The sequence below is a fragment of the Chaetodon auriga genome, chromosome 1 (genome assembly GCF_051107435.1).
Source record: "Chaetodon auriga isolate fChaAug3 chromosome 1, fChaAug3.hap1, whole genome shotgun sequence".
Taxonomy (NCBI): Eukaryota; Metazoa; Chordata; class Actinopteri; order Chaetodontiformes; family Chaetodontidae; genus Chaetodon; species Chaetodon auriga.
In genome coordinates, this window is record NC_135074.1 from 29493251 (window position 1) to 29512783 (window position 19533).

Genomic DNA, 19533 nt, shown 5'->3' on the forward strand with positions numbered 1-19533 from the left:
CATTTTTCAAAGGAGCGCACTCAATATGCAGTGCAATAACATTCGATTAGATCGACTGACCTTCGCTCCCGTCTATGCATTTTCTTTATGGAGATGGTGTGTGCGTGGCATCATCCCAGCTTCTTTATGAAGTCACAGCTCATCTGGGTTGCGCTGAAGCATTAAATTAGCACTGTGACAGTTACAGCGAAAGGTTGTTGGTCGCTTTAATTGTCAGCGGTTAAATATTGTGTGAATGTAAGGCAGCCTGGCAGAACGTTCGGGTCATAAACCAACTCTGAGCTGCCGTGCTTTGTGGGGCCGAGCAGAAAATCACTACTGCAAGGGAAAATCCTTGACATGTACTCTGACGGCTAAAATCAATCCCTGCACAAAGCTAAACTTCAGGATAAATTTAGAGTCCTGGAGCACAAACTATCTCATCATTCCCACAAAAAAAGGGACAACCAAGCTGAAATATTCACTCATTCATCACTTGATACACTTTATATTTAGGCAGAATAGAGTGATTTGTACTGGATGCTGTTGATACATAGCTTTTAATACAGCCTGTGCATTCACTAATCTCGTCTTTCAAGAACTCTGTCAGTTCAGTAACTTTATGTAAGAGAGTAATTTAGCTCAATGACACTCAGTCATCTGAGTTTTTGTCTTATTCACGAGTCTGAGTGTGCGTGTGTGTGTGTGTGTGTGTGTGTGTGTGTGTGTGTGTCTAAAGGGCCAAGGACACTGTCTGAGCTAAGTGGAGATGACTGATGTCCTCGCAGTCATAATTGTGTCATTACCACCCTGTGGAACATGATCATTAGTCCCTGCAGTATCTGCTGTAATTACCAAATTGGGGATGACTGAAGGAAGGACTGAGGAGGAGCGTCTGTCCGTGTCCAGACTCGAACGACGCCGCACCTTCACCTTCCAGCAAAAACACACGGGGAATGACCTTAGGTGATCTTTTTTTTTCAGCTGTCTGTGTTCAGATGGTCGCTGCGTCCTGATTCAGGGGCTGAATCCTTGAAGGTCTGCCTCTCACGACTGAATACGTTTTCATGGGTCAACAGGGCCTGTCCCTCTCCAGGTCCAAATAGTCTTTTCCTAAATTTAGGTGTTATCGTTTGCTTATGTCTGTGTCCCAAAACCCGCTGGACACCAGTCACATGTTTAATGGTACTTTAAGGCACTTTGTCAGTCTTCCCAGTGGTTGTGTTCAGGTGGTTATCTGTCACTGGTTAATGTATTACAAACCATCGCAAAGGCCAGATTAAATGATGGAAATCCTGCTGTGCAGTGAAATGTCACAACCTATCCTTTAAAGGCAGGAATCAGTGAACCATTGGCGTGAGACTAGACTGTCTAATTCAAGAAAGAAGCGCAAGATCAGTCCACTTTCCTTCAGTCCTCCAAAGGTTGCACCTTAGTAGGCCGTGTCCTTCAGAAGAGGTGGCAACTGAACTAGGACAAACATGGTGTGTAATTGATGGCGTGTTACAGTACTGAAAACCAGTGGGGATGAGGAAAGAGAGATTAGACTCCATCTCTGCATGCATGTCTGTAACAAACCTTTGACTGAGCGCTTCAGGGTCAGTAAATGTCTGCATGAAAGAAACACCGGGCCATTTCTTCTTTCATCCACACTGCAGCTGTTTAACCACTGATCGGTGCCGCCAATGTGCTGCTGCTTTCAGCTTGTCCCTGCATCAAAAGGCACTGCAAGACTGCAAAGCATTTGAAAAGTCCAAGCCTGGCATCTTTTTTAACACGAAATGACCAAATAGTCTGAGAGGATGAGTTTAGACGTCAGAGCCCTCAGCTTTACAGAACAATCTCACAGCTTGAATTGATTGATTTGTTAGTCAAGGTTTTATTGAAATGTGTCTCCTCTAATAAAAAGATTACAGAAGCGATATGATCTTTGCCTTAATTAACAAAGACTTTTTCTCAACAGCAAGATGTAAGATACAAGGAGTATGAGGACAGCATGTTTTACTGAGAGATGTGAATGAAAATCACTTTGGAAATCTGATAACACCACAATCTAGCTAGTAGGAGAATAGGGAATAGCAAATCGTTATTAACACTTGGGGCAAAACACCAATCCATGCTAATGAAATTAAACAGGCCTTTAGGTAATCTGCATTCACTCCCATTAGGCTACTTGGAGCAAAGAAGTTTTTCAGGCTTGCATGGGAGCTTTCAGGCTCGATTCCAGTGGAAATTTGAACACTTTAGTCCATAGACTGCAGAGCAGCAAGCCAGCAAGCCCTCTGGCTCGAGGATTACCACCCCAATCCCCTACAGCTCAGAAACGGTCAGGAAATTGAATGGGAATAAGCAGGGATAAATAACCATATGAGGAATGGGAGGTGAGGGAACGGCGCAATGCCAAGGACAGCGTTGGCTGTGCTGGAACACATGCAGTCAGTGTGGTGCAGATGGCAGAGATGGATGCCACCCAGAAGAGCGTTCGAGAAGTGGGACAGGGAGGGAGAGGAAGGACTCAGAGGAGCAGCAGTGCACACTCGACACTGTCGCTCAGTGAAATGACTGTAATTCATTACAGGTCTTTCACTGACCTTTTACCAGAGTGCTCACCCACTGTGACTCCAGCAGACCTCTGCCAGCGTTACACAGTAGGCCGAGTCAATCCACCCGCCGCTCACAGCGAAGCTCTCCTCACGCTCTCAGACTTCCAGCACCACGGACAGAGCTTGGCTAGAAGCACTGCTTGGCCTTTCCAGCACTGTCCTCTCTTTCATTATCTCTGTCTATGCACTGGAAAGAGGGTTTTATTGTTATTTTTACCCCTCACCATCTGTCTGCCTGTTTGTTAGCAGGCAAGATACTTTCTTGTAACCTTTACTTAAAGGATCAGTTGCATAATTGCCGCATCGTTAGATGGGTGAATCAAAGCTGAATCCAAAAGGTGGTCTGTAAACTGTGATTGATGTTTGAAACAAACAGGGTGCCTTTTCTCTTCCAAATGAGTTTGACTCACCACAGACTTTGCTTTGAATCCATATTATTGTCTGTTTGTGTTTCTTGTCCAGTCTGATTTATTTTCAGCAGCGTTGACACCTCCTAAATCACTGCAATTAACTTGGTGAGCACAATGTTAGGATTGAAGCCGTGGCCCAAAGTACAAGCTGTAATAAACCAGATTTCTCCTTGGCTAGTTTTGCTATGAACAGTGCTGTCTTTCTCAAGAAGTCCCTGTTCAACGCTCACACTGTTTCACTTTCCTCAGATTTTTCCTGCTGGTCAAACCATTGACAACTATCTCTTAACCTGCAGATGAGCTGGTGAGAGTTTGGAGGTGATCCAACCTTAAATGAAGACCTATTTTAATTCTGCATGTATGTGACATTCAGTGCATTCAGCCATTGTACAGAGGCAAAGCAGATGTCTGTAAAACTTTAAAGAAACAGCTCGTCATTTTGGGAAATACACTTCACTTTCTGGGAGACAGTTTAATTGGCTTAGTTTAGCACATTTACTGGAATCAGGGGAAATACGTAGCCTACCAAAATCTGTCTAAAAGCACCTCTAAAGCACAAATTCCCCATGCTTTATCTCATTTGTTTGAAAAAATGATGCTTAACTCTTTTATGAATGGTTATGGGTTGGATTATTTCTGGGTCACAGTCTGTAATGTCCTGAGTCTTCACTGGGTTTCGTGGTGACTGGTCAGACTAACTGTAGGCAGGCTGGGTCTTTATCACTGCTTCCAGTCTTTGTGCTAAGTTGTGCTAACAGGCAGTGAGCTGCAGCCTTATATTAATGGACAGGTATGAGAGAAACATTGATCTTCTCATCTAATAAGCATATTTCCCAAAATGCCGAACTCGGACATGTTCTATTTATATCTACACTGACAAAAAACGACAAGACATGTCTGTGAAATCTAATTGAATTACCCTGAAGGGAAGTGTTGATAATATTGAATGGATGCCAGTTCATTTCGTAGGCAGACTGCAACAGTTTTTTCGGCTTTCGACGTGTGACCTTGATTAAACTTGTCGAAGAAGAGTTAAAGCTTGAATTCTTGAAAAGGTTTTCTCCACAAGAGCTTCTGTAGAGGAAAGACTGAACGTCCCAGAACCTCCAGACATAAGACACTTTAACTACAGGTATCAGCCTGTCTTCCAGTGTATTTACTGTCGGTGTTGTTGGCATTGTCTCCGACTTTCTAATTGATTGCCAAACATGTGCTTTGACTGGGAAGACAAACACCAAACCAACAAACTTTTATGAAGGTCACAGCTCATAGCCGGTTGTTTTCAAGGGGCTCGCACTGCTGCCTTTTAGCTTGTCATTGTCTTTATCTACCTTATTCACTGCCTGTCCGTCTTCCTCTTTGTATCTCCTCCAACCGCTCACCCACCTCGACCCTCTTTCTAAGACGTACAGGTCTGAGGAGGCGCAGACGCTGTTGCTCATTCGTTCCCTGTCATTACATCCTTGTTTTAACACGGTGGAGAAGTGTTCCCATAGAGAACCTGATTGATTCACAGAAGTACAAACACAGCCAATTACTCTTTAATGGCACTGAGTGAGAGCCAATTCAGCCAGCGGCGCTCGCCAATGCCACAGAAAAGAGACGCACACCACTGCTCCCATCATCGCAAGCTGAATAAGGTCAAAGGAGGATTATCTAAACTGCTCCCAATCAATAAGTCACTTTCTTTTGCATTACGCCTCTCAGCGCACATCACATTAGCTCTCATCAAGGCTGTATTGAGACCATTAATAGTAATGACTTGACAGTGAAGCGGTCTGTGATGTAGGTTGAATAAAACTTTCTTGACAAATTATACGAGTGTATTTCCATGTCTGTCTGGCTCCTGTTGTTGTTATGTGTGGCCGGACTCGGCAGGGAAAAGTAAGCAGAAGCTGTTAGTTTTAGCGGATTAGCTGTAGCGTAAGGCCAGGTGCTGCACTCCGGGTGGAGACACATCGTGTTTTCCTGAGCTTATCTGAAAACCCAGGACAGCTACACACACCACACACAAACACAGTTGGACTCACACACACCTTCAGTCCTACTGTGGAAGCTCTGCAGGCAGGCCCTGCCCTTGATTAGCTCCCTTCCAACCTCTGTGGCTATGATTCCTGCAGGTGTGCACTCCTGGGGATCTGTCTGAATGTCTGGCTGTTTGTAGCTGCAGCCCCCCACCACCGTATGTCTGCCTGTCTGTGTGTGTGTGTGTGTGTGTGAAGGTTTGTCGGTCAGTGTATCGGTCAGTGCCGCCCAGAAGCCAAACGCCCAGCTCATCTCAGCTCATCTGCAAACATATGATAACAGCACCTCTATCGGCCTCAGCAACATGGAGAGACAAGATGGGTGAAATCCTCCACAAATGACTTCCTGAACCCTCCCGGGTGAACGGGATGTGGGTACATTATCAGCTGTGAACATCTCGGCAAACAGGGATCAGGATATGAAGACACACTATATGGGATGCATTTACTGAACCAGCAACCAAAGCCTTCAGGAGGGAGTTCAGACCAACTGACAAGACAACCAAAACAATGACACTTTAAGGGTCATTCTCCCAAATTACAAAAAGAACCATTTTTGCTTACCCCTGGTATTTAGCCATGCAGAGGAGTCAGTATGACATACGATAACGATGATCGACAAACCAGGGCGGCTTCCTGCACAGCTTTCAGAGGAGTGCCAACATTCTTCGTATGTTCAGATTTTTCACATCAGAAGTGCGACAGCATGGTTCGACATCATCGGGTTTACTTTGTGAACTCGATGGCTTATTTTAAGGATCTGGCAAATCATGATGTAGGCAAGACAAAATCAATGCTGCAAAAATGTTTTTCTTTTTTGTATTTCCTTCAACTGGTAAAGACAGTCTTTTGAGTTTGAGAAACCTGCTTTCCTTTTGCAATATTTTGCTCTTTCATTAAGTGCAGTGGATCCATTCTTTTTTCTTCTGAGCCAAACTCGTGACAGCTGTGTTGATTTTCACACTTTCCTGTCTTTTGTAACCACCAAGTGCCAATGGACATGGAATTGATTGCAGTCACTTCAACCCACACCCACTCTATAGATTTTATGTATAACATTGCATTGACAGCTATTTAGTCAGTTTGCTCTGAAGTGACTTTATCGAGCTTATTTTCAATTAATGCAAATCAATGTAATAAAGGCACACCAACGACAGTATTTAAGATCCATGCAATTTAATGCAATCAAAGCAACATCATTACCAAAAGGAAAACCTGTTTTTTTCTTTTCAAAATGCTGCAGCTGCACAACTTGAGTGAACATAACGCTTTCCATTGTTCAGTCATTTCTTTGTCAAAATATCAGTTTGTTGCTGCTTTGATTCTAAATTGTAAATAGCTTTATTTTTTTTTTGCTCTGTGAAGTTCATCCTAACACATGAAATGGGCTATATGAACACTGACTGACTGCCTCGGGACACCGTGAATCACAATCAGAATACGACAACACATCAACCGAGATGACTGAAGTTTGTTGGAGCCGCTCCAGTTGCAGTGATGCTATTAGCACCAAAGTCACGGCACATTATCAGTGAGTGGTAAAAGCTAGTGAGACGGCAAGAGCAAAGAGGAGAAGAAGAGCTGAAATCTGCTGTGGCTTCAGCGGAGATTGACTGGAGATCAGGGACATCATAAAGTGCCTCCCCAGAGCCTGTTAGCTAACGGGACACATCAGAGAGTCAGTCCCCGAACCCAGGGAGTTCAGCTGCTCCAGAGCAAAATGAAAGCGAGCTGAACAAACAGAAATATCCCCGTTAGGTTTCATGTGTCAGCCACACACTGGGCTCTAATCTTATTACCCATAGCAGAAAAAAAACTGTGGTCTGTGGGCTAAATAAAACTGCAGAAGAATGCAGCCCTCGCCGGTGATTGACCGCAATGTGAAGAGAGGGAGTCATAAGACGCGTTTGATCAAATGCATGTTAATTAGGCCCAATTAAAGTGAACAACTGTAATCCATCCTAAACACACAGCTGGTGAAGTGGTGAAACAAATCCACCTTAATACGTTAAAGAAGTGTGTTTGACTTGCACATAAGAGCTGCTGAAGAGTTACAGGGCACAACAGGAGCTAATGCTGCCATTAATGTGGGTAGAGTGACCCATGAGGGTTCTTAACAGCAGGAGAATTCTCCACAACGACCTCCTGAGACCATTTCTATGGAAATAAGCTTCAGCTCTGCATATGAGAAAATACTTGACTCCACATCGAGCATCTTACTAACTGCTCTGACTTTTCCCTAATGTGCTCACCCATAAACATTTCCAAGGACGCGCTGCGGCGATGGAGCCTTTAACTTGCAACATGGAGGAGAAGGGAAGTGCACAGAAGAGGCACTTGAGAGGCTGTGATAAAAGAAAAAAACACCTTCCTGCAGAGTGGGAGATCATTTGGGTATATTGAGCAAAGAACGTCCATATAAAGCTGAGAACACAGGCAATGAAAGAAAGATACCGGTGCACTTTGACTCAACATTAGACCCATGCTGGGATTTCATCCACCATGGAAAAAGACATACAGAGCAGCCTCTGCGGTAACAACCGGCCATTTGGGAGGAGGGCCCCTGTAGCACTCAGCTAGGGAGCAGCAAATTACGTTGTTTGTCCTCAGTTGATGCAACTATTCTCAACATCAGCAGGGTCAGCACTTTCTGTATTCTGAGCTTTACTGGGAGTGGACTCAACCCAGTACATTTCAACAACGAAGGACGTTTTTTTTAGGATGAGCGAGCTGTCAGCAAAACAAAAGCAGCAGTGTTAATATCTGTGTCCTCTGGAGCTGAGAGGCGATACACTACATCTGCTGGGACACTAAGAATATCACTGACAGCATAAACAAGAGCTAATGAGGATAATAAACCTATGATAAGCTCATTAGCACAAAAGTGAAAATGTACAGTATGCTGAATGGAGCCGCCTCAGCCGGCGTGACACACTGAGCTGGAGAGAGGACAATCGCGTGCATCATGGCGACTGCTGCTCGTGTTTTTTGGGGATTTGCGATTTTTGTAAATATCTGCTTATTCTGAATCTGATGCAGCAACACGTGTCAAACTAGTTGGGACAGGAGCAACTAAAGACTGGGAAAGATGTGAAATGCTCCAAAAACACATCTGTTTGGATCATTCCACAGGTAAACAGGTTGATTGGTAACAGGTGATAGCATCGTGATTGGGTGTGAAAGGGGCATCCTGGAAAGGCTCAGTCGTTCATGAGTGAGGATGGAGCGAGGTTCACCACTTTGTGAACACATGATTGGATAAAGGACATTATATGTGTCGAGCCTTGATCATTATTGAACCGCACTTTGTTGGAATGAGCTAAATTAAAACTGTGATTTGTTCAGCTCACACTTCGCTAACACTAAACTAACCTTCTACTTCTCTTTCAGCTCTGTGGCTCACATGATGCTGAAACAGGAACCAACAATCTGCACAGATTTCGATGCTAAGCTTCCAGTTTCTTTTGCCATTAACGGGTGATTCCTCAGAGGCGTCTTGGTCTCTTTCTGCCTTTCAGCTGTCTGACAGTTGAACCATTGTACGTCGTTTTGTTCTTCACTCACAAAACGGGACTTTTTTTTTGCAAACCTTTCATACAAAATAACAGAGACCACTGAGACATATTGAGCCATCCTCTTCGCCATCTGACTGATCTGATTCAAGCTTTTGTGGCAGGCGATTCCAAACTTGTGAACGCTCGTCTACGACGTTTCATGCGGAGTCAATTACAACTGAAAACCTTGTCTATCGTGCTTCACACGTCCATCCAGTTGCTGAGGCAGAGCCAACAGCAGCAGGCCAGCAGTAAGCCTTGCTGGAGCCTTTGAGTTGCTGAGTGTTGACAAGACCAATCAATAGCAAGCACGGCCTTCTCCAGGCTTCTTCCAGGATTAGAAGCATTTCACAAGTTAGAGGGAGGAGGAGCAGCTGTCTTTAAACCCGCTGAGCGGACTGACGCCTCCGAGCGCAGTCTTTGGGGTGGAAGTGACGAATTGCATTTACTCTCGTTACTGTGATAAAGTCCTTTATTTGTGTATTTTTGTGTACTTTTTTGAGTAGTTTTTTTAAAGATTGGCAATTATCTTTACATACTTCTTACCACAATTATTGTGCTTCACTACATTTCAAGAGGTTTTTTAAAAAGTCACATCAAAGAGTCCTGATAAACTGTGATCAGCAGCTGGAGGAGAGAAAAGCTCCATGTCCAGAGGGGGGACACTCGTTCACTACGCAAGTTTAACTAAAAATACAAAACAATGCAATCATGTTATTTAGTTTATGTGGATTAATAATGCCTGTTCCACCTGCTGTGACTGTCACTCATTTTACTTATAATCTCTGAGTTTTGTCCTCTTTTCTGGATAATTCTAGTGAGGCTCCACTGAGGAAGGCAGCTGAACATGTATGACTGATCAGCTGTCAGTTAATTAGCTGTGTGCACAGGCTGCAAAGTGCCATCTATAGAAAGAGGATTTATTGTTGTTTGGACATGAGGGCTCATGCTGCAGACGTTGTTCCACCGGTGCATCTATAGAGATTTAATGCAATTTATTTTGGAGCCTTAAGTTGATCTTCAGCTTAACAGCAGCATCATTTATCATCATAGTAATGTCTCAGAGTACATTTTAATTGACCAACCTTTTACTTTTATCTAAGTACATTTTTACACAACTACCTTTATATGCCTAAAATCTCCTTAAAGTAACAGTACTTTTACTTGAGTATAATATTTTTGCACTCTTTCCATCCCTGTTCAAATCTAGAAAGACGTCAGTCTTATGCATTAATACATCTTTAATGCCGTAAATATGCACACAGGCCTTACTGGGCTTACTGTGGGTGCTTTTGTTTGTTTTCTGCATATGCAGACACATTTATGCTCTTTCTGAGATAAGCCAAATGTCTGCAAAGATTAACACATTCACCACATGCTCTTGCTGTGTGTAGAAATCAGGCCTGTGTCATACATGGTGCGGCAGAGAGACACAACGTGCTGCAGCTTCATTGACTTTCAGTGCCAGAGAAACACATTTCAACCAGAATCATTCCCCATCCTCTCAGTGTCATAAATCAATCCAAGTGAAACACACAGATATCGCACACATACTGCTGGAATCAGCTCAGCCTACTCTTGTCAATGAGCTGTCTCTCATCAGTTGTGGTGGTTTAAGTGCAAGCACTTCCTGCTTGCAGCTAACTCAGCGTGACTTCCTATAGTGTTGATTGGCCAAAAAGTGCACAATTTAAGGTGCAAAAACTGGGTTCAGACGAAGCCTGCAGCGAACCTGACTCTTGCTATTTATATTATCCAAAGAACGGTGGGGAATTTGTTGCTAAAACTCAAAACCTTTTCATCACAAACAGAAATATAATGTATATATTTCTATGTATAGATGTATAGCACATTTAGCGAAGACATTTTTAAACAAACTAAGTTAAGACTGACCAGAATGAGTCCAGAGAATAATATATTAATCCAAAGACAAGATATTTGTGCTTTTTCAGGTTAAAATCCAGAAAAAAAAATCCAGAAAAAATGACACTATTAAAGGACGAACAAAAGTCTTACTTGTGTTTTAATGGCAAGGAAACGATCAATGCAACCTTTGACAACATTCCGCACTTATCCAAAGTTTTGACACGCCGGAGGCCAATACGCCAGCCAACTGTCCCATGGAGGATAATTAAGAATTCAGTTTAAAGAGAAGCAGAGAATAATTATGGCCCCACAAGGTGACTGAATGCAGTGCAGAAGGCTCAAGCTGGCCTGTGTTTAAATCCTCTGGTCCCTCCTCAAACAGCCCCCTGATTACAAGTAAATAATCTCTTTTTCCATCATTCAGCTGCATATTAAAACATTTATGAGGATATAATGGTCACATTTAACGACAGCTTAGGGACACAATCCCGTTTATAAAATACAAGAAGAGAAATTAATTTGCTCTGTGAAACATCTATTAGGATATCAGTGGCACCCTATCAGACTGCCAGGCTCTGTTTATAACACCCATAAAGCAATAGGAAAAAATGATGATGATGATGATGATGACCCCAGTCTGCTGCGTAACACTTGTTATCCTAAAAAAATTCAAGTTGGAGGTGAGTGTGAAGCCATATCAGATATCACCACACTGTACAGGAGGATTCCAACTAATCCATTTACAATAGACGTTTGAGCTGCCTTTAGGGAACAACCCCCAAACATGGATAATGCAGCTGTAGCCAATAGAGCTCTGCCTCCACGATTTACATACCGTAGTTGATCTAACAATCAGCGTTTCCCAGCCCTCACTCGTATGTTGTGGGACTGTCGTGGATTGGAGTGGAGCTCTGGGTAAACCTCTTTACCATGCAGATCAAACAGAGGCAGACAGACTGGAGGGCTTGTGGCTACCAAGCTCTCAGAGTGTTTAGTGGATTCAGTCTGCCGTGGCTCCGACCCAAAGACAACTGCACCGAGCATTGAGTAAATCCTTCAATCCGCCGACTCCCGCTCCCAAGCCTCTTAATCAAATAAGGCCATTAGCTCCACCACAAGTACCCTGGGCCTCCAACATCCACACAGTGGGGCTTTTACACAGACAAGTCCAACAATCAGCAGTACCGAAAGCACCCTGACACTGTTAGTGATGAGTCAGATTATATCCCTCAAAACTCAGATTATATGGTTTCTAGGAAAAGTGAGGAACACACTACAGGAAATAATAGGTAGTCTTGTTTATTAAGATTAAAACAGTGGTGTAAAAAGTAAGAGTATGTAGTTTGGGATGGCGAACTCTCCGCTCTACAGGGCTGGGTTCAATTCCCAAATATAGCAAGAGCTTTTCTGCTGCCAACGAAGTTTAAATCTGACCAGAAGTTTGAAGCAAGGACAAAAAAGAGCATGAACAAAAGTTTCACAATAATCTCAAAGGAGCCGTGCTTGTGCCAGCACACTGAATACAAAATTTCATTCTCTAAAGGCCAGCCATGAGATCATAAACTGACTGCACCTTGCAGGCAGAACATTGGTTTTAGTTCATTTTTGGATGCTGCAAAAGTCAACTTGAAGACCTGCTTCAAAATCTGCTTCAGAAAGGTAATTCATGACTGTGGACACCACGTTCATCTTATTTATTTATTTATTTTTTACCAGTGGCATGGACTGTCTTCCTTTACACATTTGAGATGCCCCATTACATAGGACTGAAGAGGAAGCCAAGCAGCAACAATGTTAATGCAAGAAATGACTAAATTCTTATCATCATTTGCCAGCGTCCATGTTTGCTTCATGTTTTTCTTCTGGGTTTAATTTCCATCAGCGCAGCTCTTGAATGTGATTCTTCTCAGCATCTGCCTCTGAAATCTTGATTACATCACATTTATTTGGCACTTTCATCCAAAGCAACTAAAATGAGGACATTCAGCCTTCATAGGAACAAGAGTTAGAGCTTGATCCTGCAGCATAATAACGCTCGCAGCTGCACTCTCATTAGACGATATTGAAACTTTGAGGAGTGTCTAAATTTTTATCTTCAAACTGGGATTACATGAAATTAATGGCTTACGGCAAGAAAGAAAATCTATTTAAAAGTCAATGGTCTCCTTTGGAAAGCGGCCAGCACTAATGTGAAATATCAATAATGGACTGAACATGCAAAGGGTCCTTTAACCATAAGAGTCCTTTAATGAAACTGTTTAAATCGCCTAACATGAACCTTAACCTTAAGCTTAAGCTAACAGGCAAATCAACACATCAGTGTGTCACATCTCTCATTCTCGCTCCCTGTTCACAAACACAGTGTTTCCTCAGAACAACCATTGATCCACCAAGTCCAAAATTAGCGCCCGCCACTCGCCAAATGGGAGTAAAAGAATCCATGTTGAAAGAATGAAATAAATGAGGTTTGTCGCCTTTGGCTGGTTGCAGAAACACGCCTACTTCATTACAAACTTTCATCACTGCAACATATCTGTTGATTGAAAACATTTTGTTTTGCATCCACTCTGCACGCTGGTCGTGGCATGAAAGCCATGAAAGCCATGAAAACCATCAAAAACTGAATCGCAATCCTTTGGTTGACAGTCACCGTCCACAGTTATGATACACTGCGATTACACGTACTTTATCTCGCTTGCTACCTGGCTCTACTACCACAGAGGAGCTCATTTCTGCAGCTCATTTTTATTCTTAATGACATCAGATTTTATGCAGTTTAATAGCCGGTTGAAAAATGTTATGGCAGGTAAACTTTTTCAGTCGACCATCCATTAGAAGATAGAGCAAAATACATTCTGGACTCTATTTACAACCTTTTGTCATCGTGTCATACACTCAGCTCATTACAAATCTCAGTCTGTGGCCCACAGCCAACATAAACATGCTCCTAAAAGACAGCGGTGACTTAAATGATGACATACTGCCACACATACTGCTTTCAACACCCCAAGCTAATAGATATGAGTCAGTCACATGAGTCCCCGCTCTGCCTGAGCTGGGTAAATCATGGTCCTACCTTCACAGTAAGTAGAATCCCCATGGATGGAGGCATAGCCGCTCTTGCATTCACACTCTGCTTTAGTATTCCGGTTTTTACATTCAGAGTTTTCTCCACAAATGAGTCCCTCTGCGCAGAAGTCATAACCTGAAAGAGAGGGACAAAAGGAAGCCTCGATTTACTTGGGTCTTAAAATTTGCTCAGTCAAGGCAGTGAAAAGTTGTCTGCAGACACACACAAATACAACTGCACACAGAGATAAAAGCAGACAAATGCACAAACGAGCAACCTTGTTCCTGTCGCCCACAACACTGCGGCGATGACAAGAAGCCTCATGTATAAAGTTTATGACTGCAGTAAATTTGGTGCAATAATAAAAGTTTTGGCCAGTATGAAAGCATGTGCACACACAAACAACACAAAAAAGCACACTGTGCACACACAGAGCACGTGGGAAGATCTCAGGGGATGTCATCCATCCTGACAATACAGTCAAAGAGTCACTAGCGCGCGACTGTAGCACAGGACGACGTGTTCTTCTGGTATTTTGTATTGATGTGCTGGTTTTAAAGGATGCTTGTAGAAAAAATGGTCAACTGCTGCTTCAAGGTAGCAAAAGAACCAAATGTGAAAAATGACTGCAACAGAGTGAAGTCTCCACTTAGTCAGCCAACATATTTCAACGCAGGATCTTCATCATCATGTTTTACAGAACAAGCGAACAGACAGTTTTTATATCCAGCACAAGAAGCTGACTCTTTGCTAGTAATCATTTGAGGAGCGGACACACAGATGGCAGGATCCTACAGCATGCTGCACCTCCAACGGAGAAGTTTCAAAATAAACGCATGCAGCAAATGTTGTATAACTCTCACGTCACAAACTAGAAGGGTATTTGGAGAGTGTAGAGCTCCACAAGGCCAACGGTCCGATCCTCTGTGATGAACAAATCTGCAAGCCCAAACTTCATGGTCGATATTATTGCTTGTTCTCATAAGGCATAAAGTTTGAGCAGTTTATTGCAGGCATTTCACATTTGGATGTGAGTAAGAGTATAATTAGCATTAGCATTTCCATATCCACATTTTATGGTTCAGACACAGAATCTGAACACAGCGACCATTGAAAGCTCCAGCTGTTGGGTGACACTGTAAGTTGGGGGTTGCTTGGTTTTGGTTCATCCATTTTCAAGATGGCAGCCAGGTTCCAAACTTATATTCAGCTAGACAGAATTATGTTTCTGACAAATATTTTAGGCAAGAAATGGGTAATGCAGTGACGGATTCTTGATTCATATTGTATGAGCCTGCCTAGTTTGACAGTGTGATCGGATTTTGGCGAGCCTGGTGCGCTGCGCTGGATGGGCTCATTTGCATAAAATAGAGGTTGAGTTGTGATCATGCAAATTCTGATACGGTGTCTGGTCCGACAACTCGCTGTGTCGCACCAATCATGCACCGCGTGGCTGGATCTCCTGCTCTCTGTGGAAAATGAACAGGATCCATTGACTTGACATCCATCAACAGACCAAGTGTGTCTATATCATCAGTTTGAGAGGAAAGCGTTTCAATATGCACCAGTTCTCCCATGAAACCACTGTCCCTGAGTGCTCCATAACGACTGCTTTCTGTTTGGCATGTGTCGGCTATCCCAGAGGATTAATGACACCCGTGAATTTGGATCGCGACATGGAGTCATTGTATTTCTACAATTGGTTATTTTGTCATTGCTGAACTATCCCAACGTGATTCAGATCCGCTCCAACACTTGGGGGGATCCTCCTCAGCTCATCCTACACCCTTCCACTAAGTTTCATGAAAATCAGGCGAGAAGTTTTTCTGTAATCCTGCTGACAGACAAACAGACCAACAAACCAGGCTGAAAACATAACCTCCTTGCTCGAGGTAATAAAAGGCTAAATGGGCTACTTCTGGCTGAGCTCTATTAGGATGTAACAGTGTGACAGGGAGGTAGAGTATTTAGCTCTGCTGTGGAGAAACTACAGTATGAGTGTGTGGAGCTTATTGAACAGATGGATCAACAAAGTAGATGGTGTTGCAGCAGTGGTTTGAGAGGTTTCTGTGGAGTGTTGTTTTGACACTATCTTTCAATGACTCTGGGCACCATTTCAATCAGTTTTAACTTGTGAAAACTAAGCTGAATGCAGCTGCTCTCCTCCAAAATAAAGTTTTAAAAGAAAGCATTTCGAAGGCATGTTTCGAGGTCACAGTGGATAAGGGTTTTCTTCAGTGGAAGCAAGCAGCGTAGGAGTCAGGATCCCACACTGGCTTTCCACCTGTCAACATGACCAATTGTGTCTATTGGCAGCCGTGGTCGTGCTGCTGGGATTCAAACCCTGGTTGTTAGCGATGGTGGACGGGATCTTCACCCCTGCACTGCCTGTGTACCACGCCACCAACCTTTTGTTAAACTTGAACCAAGCCTACCAACCAAAGATCCTGCACATGTCCAGCAATGTGACATGACAGACAGACAGATGAACTGAGAATCAGACTGACAGTTCAAGACGCAGGCCGACAGAAAGATGATAGTCTCCTGCTCGGTAAGTATGAGCTGATGTAGCCCATCATGTCCTGTAATGAAAGACAGACTGGCTGCACATAAAAGCCCTGAGAGGCAGGGAGCCTGGGGAGCCATTACGGAGGAAAGAGCTGTGTCGGCATTATTCTTCCTCTCACCCCTCCACCATCTCCAGCAGCACCCACAGAACAGCTTGCACATGCAAAAGGACTGACAACACAAGGAATAACAAACGTGCGAGAGGGTGTCCATGAGTGCGCTTGTGTTCTGCTCCGACCTCTCACAGAAAAAAAAAATACAGTGCAGCTGTGTTTGAGATAGGCTGGATTTTTGATTTGCGACACACACACATCACTCGCTGTACAATTCTTTCTTTCTATTCCAGTAAATCAGACGAGTACGAACTCCCTGTAATTGTGTAATTACCAATTTAGCAGAGGCAGTGTGGCTCTGAGGACTCGAGTAAATTTCAGAGAGGTGAAAAAACACCGTGTCACACGGCGTAGAAGAAGTCTGGAGACGGTTTGGAAATAATGATCGGCTCTGAGCTCTGCCGACGGTTGGTGTGCGTGAGAGAGACAGACAGGAAGAAGGTTGCAGGACGAGTCGCTGTGACTCTAATCTTTAATTGTTGGCTCTTACTGTATGAACCCTCCTCTCGCCTGCACGTCTCTCGTCTCTCTGCTGTCGTTTCCTCCGCATTCTATACCTTTCTACTCCTCCTCTCCTCATCCTTCTCCTTGCTTTTACTATTCCCAGCATACAAAGTCTTATTCTCTCTTAGCCTTTCCGTTCTCATCTCCCTTCTCTCCTTCCCTTTTCTCTGTCATTTCCTTGCCTTCTCATTTACCTTCTTTTCATCTTCCTCTCTTCCGAATACAGCGAGTCAAAGGCGTGTTGCTTATCTTGCCTAAACGAGAACACAATTTCGTCCGCTCAGAACCTGTCCTGGGCTTCTTTCATTACGGCTCTATAGCTGACAGCCTCCTACAGTTTGTTTATTCAATGTATTTACTGAATTACCAGTGGCTATTTACCCTGTAGTACCTCCCTGCCAAAGCAGCGGGGTACAGGCAAATTGGCATAGCAGGTGCTCTATAGCAGACAGACCAATCTGCTCTGATATGTATCCAAGCCAAGAAGCATTCATACCGGGAGGAAAGGAAGAGAAATGGAGTTATTGCAGAGATGCAGCCTGAATCAGCGTCCGACAGACTGGCTGTGTTTACTTCTCGCAGTGGCAGGGGATTGGTGCGTGCAGGTCCAAAGAAAGAGTGATTCACGCAACTGAGAAGAGTGCAGTAAGAAGGAAGACGTACCTCTGCAAACATTGCAGCATCTGCCATCTGGTAATATCTGATCAGTGACAGTGCAGTTGAGCTCCGGACAGGTTTCTGTGACTTTCACCATCAGGCCGTTCTGGAAGGACAGGACAGAGACAAAACACGTTAATTGTGGTAATTTTTCCTGATCGTTTAATGGCAACTGTCACGTTGGACGCATGCATGTTCATACAGTTGTGTGTATGGTTCATCCTTTGAGCTTGTAAGTCTATGTGATTTTTAGTAAATCACAAAGGAAGGCTTAAAACACAGTCATGGGCACTGGGTTACCTTACAGTTTCCTCAAAAACCTCATAACCAAACCAGGTTGGATCCAATGTGTCTGAAATCTGTTTTTCTTCAGTAGAAAATCAGCTTTTCTTTCTACAGACGTGTTGATTTTGATATAATCTGAACCAGCAATGGTACGGCATGTCCCACAAGAGAGGCTGAGAAAGGGTTATCCACACAGTTTTTATGAAATAAAACCTGAAAATTACTGAAACTTTGAGCATGTGAACGTCAAAAACTATTTGAGCACACCGGTGAGTGACTCTTAAACTCTGAATGAGGCTGCCAATACGCACGCATTCGCTAAGCACTGATGCTAATCAATCACCAGCTTCCAAACGTTATATTGTTGAATAAGGACCTCAAGTCGCTTGTGAAACATAAAATCAAACCCTCATGTTTTACAATCCTGCAAATAAATCCAAAAGCAATCCTTTTTTTTTTATTTTCTAGCTTTAATAAATGTTTTCAAAGTTCTCTGACCTCAAACAAAGGCCTGATTGTAGGGCTGCATTCTGCCAGTCTGAACCTCATAATTTGAAGATCAGAAAAGGTGAGAGGGACGCGACCACTTTTGAAAGGTGTTAAACCACACCGACGGTTAAAAAGGACATTTTCAGATGTTAAAAAAAAGGGTATTTTAAGATACCCCTGACTGAATGAGGCTGCCATGACAACAGAGAAGGCAGGATGTAAAGGCTGCTCACATTCAAAAGGAGGGCATGATTACAGATAGCAGATAAGGTGCAGATACGTGCCACCAGAGCAGGGAAACAAACGTGGATAGAACATGGTGTCATCTTCCCCCGGGCCTTCAAAACAAAGAGCAGACACACCGCAGCAGCAGCCTGGCTAGTGTGGCAGAGCTCTGGTGGTCCCCGCTCTCGAGGTTCAGAGTATGGACTCAAATCCCCGAGATTTCTCCTTCACAACCTGCTATAATGCTGTGCTTTTCCAGGAAACATATCAATGCTTTCCTCACCTCAACTTTCAATAGTACAGTCGCTTTGCACTCAACCCTTGATCAGCCAATAAGTGTCTTTCTCGTTAATTAATGAGGTATCTTCATCGGACATGAAGCTGTCTTTCAGTTAATCAGTAAGTTGTTTGCACATGATGTCACGTCACTCTTTGGTTGGAGGGATGGAAGTGATTTTCTGCATAGGAAGCACTATAACGCACTCAGACTGCTGATGTTTTGCGTCGTTTACGGTTGCTCAGATCAATCGAACCGAGAAACCACGAGGAGCTTTTATCGAGAACGGAAAGTTGTTATTCATGACCGTGAAAGATGCAAGAAACTGGCCGACAAGTGCCAGAAAAAACGGCTTGTTAACCATCTGAGGTCGGGAGGAGTCCAGTTGGATAAAAGTGAAAATGATGTTATATTAGTTATTGTTTCAAATCTATGGTGATAGAAGAAAAGTAACAGCTACAAGCAACACATGTTATATCTGCTGCCTCAACGATGTAAGGGTCACATCCAACATATGCTCTGATTTTCTATTCATAGGTTTCTCTCATCTCAACTCCATCTTGTCCATTGTGGTTTAACTTCCTGCCCTCCATCTGAATTTAACGTCAAGTGACTGCAAACAACCTATTAAAGCAGAACTAATTAGATTATTTTGTTTTTTTTTACAAACAGTGGCTCAAATAAACAATGTCTAATGTGAAAGGTGTTGCTCGTGGGGACGAGTGCACAAAGAACGTTTCTGTTAGCTCATTGTTTTGGTTTGATGGCCCGTACAGTCCGCCCTCAGCAGTGCCGTTTCCGAGCAACAGAAGGCAGCTGTTTTGGATGAAAAAGCTTTGATAAATCATCCATATGCTACCTGTCCAGCACCAAACAGCAACCAGCTACAGTTAGAGCGACGAGCAACCT

At 43.4% G+C, this 19533-nt stretch overlaps 1 protein-coding gene across 1 annotated transcript in view; it reads right to left on the reverse strand.

Annotated features, from left to right (window-relative positions):
• The window catches only part of LOC143322512 (protein kinase C-binding protein NELL1-like), a 229592-nt gene that overhangs the window by 119823 nt on the left and 90236 nt on the right, over positions 1-19533 (reverse strand). Inside the window, exons 11-12 of the mRNA XM_076733753.1 lie at positions 17355-17454; positions 13513-13641 (exon numbers count right to left, since the gene is read on the reverse strand). Coding sequence (XP_076589868.1) covers positions 13513-13641; positions 17355-17454 — 229 coding nt within the window. The remainder of the gene's footprint in view (positions 1-13512; positions 13642-17354; positions 17455-19533) is intronic.